We start from the raw sequence: 9347 nt of genomic DNA, 5'->3' as shown, positions 1-9347 counted from the left end.
TCTACCATAGAAATCAAAGACAGAAGTAATGTTTAGGTAAAATTATTGCAATCAAACCTTCACACCACTCATTGCTTCAATGTACTCAGCAAGCCTCATTTTATTAACCTTTTTAACCTACAGTATCAGAACGGCACTAAAGTATATTAGATCAGATCATATCTAGTTCTCTCAAATCTGAAGAAATTTCTCGAAGGATAGTAATAAGCTTTGGAATTTTACCATTTTCCATTCTAGATGGAAATCAGCATTGTCCAAATGATCTCTCAATCCTGACAGAAGGTCAGCATCACGGATCCAAGCTTCAGTCCCTAGCCATTTTGATATAAGATCACGTAAACCGGGATTGCTCACCACAATCCACCGACGCTGACAAATATCAATTTACTGGATTATTAGTTGCTGCACATGCAATTGCACTTCTAAAAATGAAAAATAAAAAATAAAATGCTCAATAGTATACCAAGTATACAAATATTCATAGTTCTCCACAAATCTATTTTACTTCTAAGAAAAATATGTACAAATATTTGTACAATAAGGCATAAGCATCTTGATGTTATACGCCAATGAGTTAAGATGTAAATAACAAACTCAAGCCTTTCAACAACAAAGAGAAACAAATGTCAGAGTAGAACTAGTTGTATAGACAACCTTTCTTGTAACACACTTACAAACATTGATTACACTCTAATATACGGGCCCAATTCAACAGTAAGCCACTTTAATCCTTTCATATAGCTATACATATATGAGACAGGAGATCAAACAAAAGTTTACACACATCCTATAACAGCTACTGCAATTACCTACCTGGCTCACACCATTTGTCTTGCATTGAAATTTTTCTGGATATAGCCCATAGAAGTCCTGCAAAGTTGAGCCATAAACTTGATCACTTTAAGACTACACACTAGCTTAGGTGAAAAAGACTATTATCAATGATGAAATCATACCTTAAATGTTTTTGTCTTCAGTTTTTCTAGATGTAATTTTGAAACACCATTCACAGTATGGGAGCAAACAATTGCCAAGTTTGCCATTCGAATGCTCTGCAAATCCAACATATAATCACAAAAATCTGGTTATTTGTAAGCATATAAAAGATTAAACAGAATTTAATTAAATATGATGTTCAAGACTGTAAGCATCATGATCATAGATCTTGGAATTCACAAGCATTTTCATAGTAGACTTACCATTCAAAAATTCGAAGGATTCAAAAGCATGAAGCTTTTGTTCAGCTTAAAAGTTACCTAATTTATTAACTTACAGAGAAAAAGATTGTTCTAAGTTGTATCATATGAATTTATACGAAGTCCACTTGTAATTCACATATTACTTATCAAGGCCCTTCATTTCCAGCTGCCAACTTAAGTGAGCTTATGCATTGCAGAAATTTGAATTCAGTGCCAAACTGCTAATAGAAACAAAGGTTTGTGTATCAAGTGTTACAACAATATAACACATTCAGAAGTCTATATATATGAAATCGTTTAGGTTTGGATTGGGTAACAAATTAAGGTTGTTTACTTAACCAATAGACCCAACTTTTAGAGAGACAAGAAGGGAAGGCAAAGCACTTTGGTAAGAAAGGCTAGTAACTGAAAACACAGCAAGAACGAGAACACAGGCAAACCTGAACTGATAGGGGACATACCATTGGCATTGAAGTTGCTATTGAGCCATGAAAAAAATATATTTAAATTGCATGTGCTATATATAAATTGATGACTTAATCCTGATTCTTAACAGCTTAAAATTTCCCAGCATATTTTGCCTTGCATTAACAGAGCCTTGCATATTCTCCATGTGACCTCAAGGTCACAGGTTCAAGCCGTAGAAATAGTCCTTGATGTAATTATCAGGTTAGGCTGCATACATTACACCCTTAGGGTGCAGCCCTTCTCCAGACCCTACGTTAATGTGGGATGTTTGTGTACCGGGCTACCCTTTTTTATTAACAGGGCATCCATTGATAGTACAATATGGACTTATGTAATTTACAATTCATAGAGAAAAAGGGGTGATAAAAAGAAAGATACTATAGCAAACTAAACATTACTAGATCAATTATAGACAGATTGTTCCAAAAGTACCTTCATAGCACCTTCTTCAACAATGGACAGCAGGGCTAGTCTACTATAATCTAGACCAATCCTTTTCTTCATCTCCTCCAGGAAGTTAAAGTTTATTTCATATAAAATCTGAAAAAAGGCAGATAAGATACTCGGTAAATAATTCAATTTAATTAGTTAGTTAAAAGGGAATTATTTTCATGAGAACAAAAGAACAACAAAAAAACCCATCTTGATTAGTAAAGTCTGATGTTCAATATGGAAAACTTTCTGAATAGTTAGTGCACCATGAAGTAAAATAATCCCATGCTTTAGCCAAATATAATGGTACAATATGAGTGAACGTATCTGTTTTCTTGCCACTCAAATGACTAATAAATCACAGATTAAGGTACAATATTAAATAAAATACAGAAAACAAATATCTTACTATCTTAGCAGATCATACCTCTAAATGGCGAGGGAGAAGATTTTCAAGTAGCTCAACAGGGATTTTCTCTCCATCAGTTACCATTGTGTGGGTTGTGAAAGAGAAAATTTTGCATACAATGTCCCATGCCTTATGCCAACCTAAATGTTCTTCATCAACTAACATCCGCATGACCTCAGCAATTGAAAGAGATGGATGGGTGTCATTTAGATGGAGAGCAACCTACTTAGAGGAAAGGCATAATGTAAGTTATGAGACAGAACTCATAATTTTCTCTCAGCATCACTGATGAACAATAAAAATGAGTAAATAAAATAAAAATAACATGTTATTGATTACTATAGATCACACACTAACTAACAAATGAATGTCTGTAATCCCAAAACATTTGAAACTAAACCTTCTCTGGCAGTTCATCAAAGTTAGTATGTTCTTCTTTGAACCTTCGCATGATGTCTTGTAAAGATGCTGAGACAAAAAAATATTGTTGTTTCAATCTCAGCTCCTTTCCCTGAACATAAAGTATAATATGAGAAGAAGAGTTGAATATTCTTCAGAATAGGGGAAAAACATTATACTGGACAAATTTATCCTACTATGAAAGATACAATAGACTAAACAAACTTCCTAAACAAATGGAACTAATAAACATTGTGAAGATGACAATTAAAAAGCATGGAATATTAACAATGAAAACTTGAGACACATATACAACAATGCATTATAGCGCACATTAACAAGGGAAGATCAAGGCAAACAACAAAAAATGCAGAGGAAATACAACCTAGTGCCTTCACTGAGCCTTTGCTCCTAAATAGTAGATAATCGATTCTATGAACAATAATGTTGAGCCAAAAAATTTAAAAGCACACACGAGACAAGCTTCAACAGATACTTAAGAACTGCGTGACACAGGAAGGTTAATTATAAACTAAGCTTCTATAAAAGATTCTACGAGCAACATAGCAAAGTTTTGTTATCAAATTAACTGATACAATAAGAGAATATCATAACTATAGCAATTAATCCTATGAAAAAGCAGTATGGGAGACTCATTCTTCCAATCATAATTGAACAAATAAAAATATGATGATATTAGCTTTCATTGTCAAGCATGGAGACAAAGCTAAAAATGAAAATAAAACAGTCTGAACAGATAATAACAATGAGGAAATCATTTTTTTAGTTGTTTTCATTTGGAGGGAATACCTGATGAGAGCGATCATCTGGATACAAGACATTACTTATGGTTTCAGCGTTCTGTCTATTGACAACAGAATTAATGTAGTCTCCAGTGTTATAGGCCTCCTGCAAACAACAGTGGGATAAAGGACTCAATAACTCACCCTGAATCAATATCAAATGAGAGAGATGACAAAATACACTTGCAAGAATGGATTAAAATAAACAAACTTTCATCTGTTTCTAATCTAGGTACACTTTGAGTATTGGTTGATCATATATGATTATGATTAAATAGCTCATAAAGTTAATAACAACAATAACAATAACTAAATTTGTAGCAGATGATGTAATAAGAGAATAAATCACCAAATCAAATTTACTACTAGGTTTAGCAGCCCAAAGCCGAAGGTTGATGGTATTTCTTGTCCCATAGCCAGGTATTGGGTTGTCATAAGCCACAGCTTCTACCTGGAATTGTGAAAACAAGTTACCAAATATTATTAGTACCACCTTTTTATGAGAAAACAGATTCTTTGTCCAACAATGAACATTCGATATTGAAAAGAGGAATCAGGAATACTATTTTAAATCAGGTAAAAAGTACTAAGCTTACCGTTTCTCCAGGGATCCAAACTTTTTGTTTCTCTCCATTCATTTCTACCTCTTCAACAGTCCCATAGAACTAACCCAACCAGCAAAACATAGAGATGATATAGATTGTAATGTTCAGTTGATAAAAATAAAGGGCTACATCACTAGAAAGTAGAAAAACTAAAATGAAGCAAAAAGAAGAAAACAGGAAGCCCTTGACAACCTTCACTTCATATGTTACATGAATTCTCTCTATTTCCCAAGGGTTTCCAAAGTTCAGCCAGTAATCAGGTTTTTCATGTTGAAAGCCATCAACTATGATCTGACGAAACAATCCATATTCATAACGCAATCCATAACTGCAAAATGAAAATCAACTCAATGAAATTCAGCTCACAGCACCCAATCATTAGTTAAGGGAATATTTTTGTCCACACCAAAGCACAAACATAAGAAGTCTTATACTTTTACTCCCAGTTTTGACATCATTCAGTATCTGATACTTAATATAAGCATAATAATGACACAGAAAAATTGATTTCTCTGTAGGATGTGTTAATCCTTTGTGCTTCATAGGGTTTTGCATGAATAATTATTACAGAAGTTCACATAAGATGTTTCTGATCATACAGAGCAGAACTCTCAAATCCACAAAGTTTTAGGATAAAGACACTCCAAGAATGAGAACCGTGATTTAGAAATTAAATTATCCAAACAAACCGCTATCATGCTATTGGATATATAGCATCATGCAAACACGTTATATAATACTGTTTAGAGGCTTGAAAATGTTTCGGTGCATCACAACAGCTAAATGAGGCCCAATAACAAAGTGCATTAGACATTCAAGGTCATAAGGCCAAGTTCACAGCTAATATATATGTTTAAAATCTTAACAATGGAAAACTTTATGAAGGTAATAATGTTTCAAAATAGAATCACATAGTAACACCTTACCCCCACGCAGGATAGTCTAAAGTTGCTAGAGAATCCATTTGACATGCTGAAAGACGAGCAAGGCCACCATTTCCTAGGGCGGCATCTCCTTCCTTGTCAAAGATTTAATGTACATGAACGTTAACAAATACTCATAACCACCTCGAGTACCAAGTTGGATAAATGATATTACAACAAGTAGAGTGGGTCTTTTCTGGATAAAAGCAAAAATATAAAATAAAATAAAAGATTAGATCAAATGTTAGTAATACCTGCTCAGCCACAACTTCAAATTCAAATCCAAGTTGGTTTAGGGCCTCCGCACATTGATCCTCGATACCAAGATTAATGACACTATTTGACAAAGACCTGCCTGATATCCAAATAACAGGTGTTCTTAGTTACACATTGGTTTATACTTTTAGTTTATTCATTTAATAAATAAGTCATGGAAGTTATATTCACAACTTGCAAGCACTTATAAATAAAAATAACTTGGAGAAAGAAATAGACAGGAAATAAAGATTGAATAAGGATATTTGTTGTAACATGTAAATCATATTTTAGCGGATCAATTTAAGTACCCATAAGAAACTCAAGCGAGAGGAAGTAGAGGCGCTTAGGTTTTGTCCTCTTGAAGTAAATGTGAGTATCATGCCAGCGTTCAATCAATCGATCTCTTACAGTATGTGCCAATGCCTACAAATACCATTACACATGCTCAATATTCTAATGATAAACTGTTTAAAATATGACAATCATTAAGCCAAGGTAGTTCAGTTATATCATTTATGCTCTATAACCTACAAGGCTGTAGTATTAGGATATCACAGAGAAAAAGTTTAACGGGATAAGCTTTTCCTTCAATGACAAGTTCACATAAAAAAAATTCAAGCATAACTGCATAAACCGCACTATGCCATACATTCATTCACCAGCTTACTCTTCAAATCGCAACCTCATAAGAATTTCAATAACTAATGATGCATCTACCATCAAAATTACTAGATCACCAATCGACCCTTCTTTAACTGCTTGAACATAATTGGCAACTATTTTCTGGTTTTTCCATTGGGATTGCTTGGCAGCAATCAATCAGCAAAATAGCTGGCAACTTCCTTCACTTGATATCCAGGAACACGTATTACAAAGTCGCTAAGAACATTTCTAAAATTTCCAGTGGCATTATTGAATTACTCAACTGTGAATTCCATCCGGTAACAACTTGCGCATACACAATCATTATGCCGAACAAAATGATAATGCAATTAAGCTTAAAGGCAGCTTACCTGGTACGCTTCAAAATCATCGAAACTAAACCGCGATCTTGCTACGGTGTACTCAACGTGATGAAGAATATCCTTCTGAAGACTGATGGGATCGTTCTTCAAGAACCCGTCCATTAAGCTGAACATTCTCTCAGCTTTAGCCCGATGCTCCCCAAGCCCTTCTAGAAACCCAGGCCTCCGGACTACAACTCCTCTGCTCACCCCTGCACTGGCCAACGCCGGAACCGTCCGGACGCCGATGCCATTGCTGGCGGCACCAACGGCCTCCTCCAGCGCTCGCGTGATCCTCATCAAGCTCTCGGAGTCCTCAATCTTATTTCCATCTGAGTCAGTGACGAAAAACCTCTTCGTGAAGAACTCACCTTCGAATTCGACAGTGGCTCTGTCGATCTTGAGGTTGAGGACCTTGAAAACGTTGGTGATGATCTGGAGGAGGCCGATCCAGTTGTGAGCCCGGATCACGAACACAGTGCAATCGCCGGGATCGTTGTTATCGACGTAGATTGTTGGAGCAACGGTGGAGGGAGCGGATTCGCCTGTAGAAGCTGGAACGCTGCAACTCCGGCGAGCGGTGGCGCAGGGAATGGAAAGCGAGGAGAAGCGAGTGGAGGAGAAAGGAATTTGACGAAAGGAAGTGTGCGGATCTGAGGATGAGATGTTGAAGGGAGTGAGGAGAGGAAACGAAATCAAAACGGTTTGCATTTTGCCAGAAAGTTAGTTTGATTCTTCAGCTCGGTATCAGTCTGTTATAACGATTCAAAATGGCGGAAATCGATGACGAGGGTTGTTGTCGCGGGAAGCGCGCCGCGCAACTAAACTAACTAAACACAAATTTAATACTCTAATCAACCTTCTCTCTCTTAGTTATGAGTAGTTATAACCACCTGAAACAAAAAAGGTGTTTACCTTTTGCCTTAAAAGGACATACCTCACCTCATCTCATGCATTCATGCCATGAATCGTAATAATCTCTATCTCACGTGAGTTGCAAGATCTTTAACTAACTTTTTTGCCCGATAAAATAATAATTTGTGATTTTTTTGGGCCAACTATGGGCTTTTTTAGCGAAAACGGGCCTACCCAAAAAGGGCCATTCATCTAAAGAGGTGGCATTATCGAGATATTGATGGAAAGTTCTACATGCTTCTGGTCTTGGAAGCATTGGCGCACCTTCTGGACAAATCGTTTCATCATTTTCTTCAGTATTAAGTCCAGCTTGTTAGCTATTTGTAATTGAATTGAGTTGAACTCCGATCGAAACTTGCAAATTGATATTAAAAGAACGAAATCAAGTTGGTTGTTACATTAGTGTGATCATGGGGGTAGACTACTATAAGATTCTGCAGGTTGATAAGAGTGCCACAGATGATGACTTGAAGAAAGCTTATAGAAAGCTTGCCATGAAATGGCACCCTGATAAGAACCCAAACAATAAGAAAGAAGCCGAGTCTAAATTCAAGCAGATATCCGAAGCCTATGAGGTATGTAATGAATTATAGGATGTTCCTCCAATCATTATATTATATTATATTTATGTCTCGTTGTTCTTATGCAACTAAGTTGCATTGGTTTTTGATGCTTGCAGGTTCTGAGTGATCCACAGAAGAGAGCAATTTATGATCAATATGGAGAAGAAGGGCTAAAAGGGCAAGTGCCACCTCCAGATGCAGCAGGTGCAGGTGGTGCTTCATTCTTCCAAACTGGTAATGGGACAACAACGTTCAGGTTCAATCCCAGGAATGCAGATGACATATTTGCCGAGTTCTTTGGATTTTCAAGCCCCTTCGGGGGAATGGGAGGTGGTGGTTCCGGTGCCGGGATGAGGGGTGGTGGAACAAGGTCATTTGGTGGAATCTTTGGTGATGATATATTCAATTCATTTGGAGAAGGAAGGCCAATGAGTCAGGGTCCACGGAAGGCACCTCCTATAGAAAGAACATTGCCTTGCACCCTTGAAGAACTTTATAAGGGCACTACCAAAAAGATGAAGATCTCAAGGGAAATTGCTGATGCAAGCGGGTAAGCACTCCAATCATTCCTTATCTTTTCAATGATTTCCAATTTTAATGTTTGCCATTGTTGAATGTTAAAAGTTTGTTTCATTGCAGTAAAACTTTGCCGGTGGAGGAAATCTTAACCATAGAAATCAAACCGGGGTGGAAGAAAGGGACAAAGATAACGTTCCCGGAGAAAGGAAACGAGCAACCAAATGTGATTGCTGCAGATCTTGTGTTTGTGATTGATGAGAAAGCACACCGTGTGTTCACAAGAGATGGAAATGACTTGGTTGTGACACACAAGATTTCACTTTCTGAAGCTCTAACAGGTTACACTGTCCATTTGAAAACTCTAGATGGCAGGGTTCTTAGCATTCCCATAAACAATGTGATTCATCCAAGCTATGAAGAAGTGGTTCCTAGGGAAGGAATGCCAATTCCCAAAGACCCTTCTAAGAAGGGTAACCTTAGGATCAAGTTTGATATCAAGTTCCCAGCAAGGTTGACTTCTGACCAAAAAACTGGACTTAAGAAACTTCTGGGGCCATAGTGGAATTAGACCAGACTATATTAGATTAGCCGTCTAATCATGTTGCAAAGTGTATCTTTCTTGTGTATAGTAATCCATTGTTTTTTGTACTGCGCTCTTTCAACATGGTGCATCGAGTTTTAACACAGTGGGTATCCTCCTTTGGATTCTTGATTCGATCCTCTTGTATCCAAATTTAATACAACACAAAAAGGCACACAAAAAAAAATCGATTATCATAGGATCAAAGTACGTTGATGACATGCTTTTATGAGTTATCTACTTATATATTTCGTCAAATCTTTTTATCAT

The 9347-nt window shown here is 36.6% G+C and overlaps 2 protein-coding genes across 3 annotated transcripts in view; one reads left to right on the top strand and one right to left on the bottom strand.

Annotated features, from left to right (window-relative positions):
* The window catches only part of LOC107623631 (glycogen phosphorylase 1), a 9799-nt gene extending 2351 nt beyond the window's left edge, over positions 1-7448 (bottom strand). The window contains exons 1-15 of the mRNA XM_016325970.2: positions 6510-7448; positions 5805-5919; positions 5493-5593; positions 5242-5333; positions 4508-4643; positions 4307-4375; positions 4060-4161; positions 3718-3816; positions 2909-3019; positions 2527-2730; positions 2100-2207; positions 957-1052; positions 814-870; positions 223-369; positions 58-117 (exon numbers count right to left, since the gene is read on the bottom strand). Coding sequence (XP_016181456.1) covers positions 58-117; positions 223-369; positions 814-870; positions 957-1052; positions 2100-2207; positions 2527-2730; positions 2909-3019; positions 3718-3816; positions 4060-4161; positions 4307-4375; positions 4508-4643; positions 5242-5333; positions 5493-5593; positions 5805-5919; positions 6510-7211 — 2199 coding nt within the window. The 5' untranslated portion in view covers positions 7212-7448. The remainder of the gene's footprint in view (positions 1-57; positions 118-222; positions 370-813; positions 871-956; positions 1053-2099; positions 2208-2526; positions 2731-2908; positions 3020-3717; positions 3817-4059; positions 4162-4306; positions 4376-4507; positions 4644-5241; positions 5334-5492; positions 5594-5804; positions 5920-6509) is intronic.
* Positions 7684-9254, top strand: LOC107621551 (dnaJ homolog subfamily B member 13). 2 transcript variants are annotated; one of them, XM_021112983.1, is made up of 3 exons: positions 7684-7990; positions 8095-8528; positions 8603-9254. In XM_021112983.1, the coding sequence occupies exons 1-3, from the start codon at positions 7826-7828 to the stop codon at positions 9054-9056; spliced, it is 1053 nt and encodes a 350-aa protein (XP_020968642.1). In that variant the 5' UTR covers positions 7684-7825; the 3' UTR covers positions 9057-9254. The 2 variants fall into 2 exon arrangements, with proteins under 2 accessions (XP_020968642.1, XP_016179067.1); XM_016323581.2 differs by having other exon boundaries at positions 7699-7990; positions 8618-9254.

Source organism: Arachis ipaensis, chromosome B10 (genome assembly GCF_000816755.2).
Source record: "Arachis ipaensis cultivar K30076 chromosome B10, Araip1.1, whole genome shotgun sequence".
In the NCBI taxonomy this organism is placed as follows: domain Eukaryota; kingdom Viridiplantae; phylum Streptophyta; class Magnoliopsida; order Fabales; family Fabaceae; genus Arachis; species Arachis ipaensis.
Note: the sequence above shows the minus strand (reverse complement) of the source record. Positions and strands in the feature narration are given on the sequence as shown.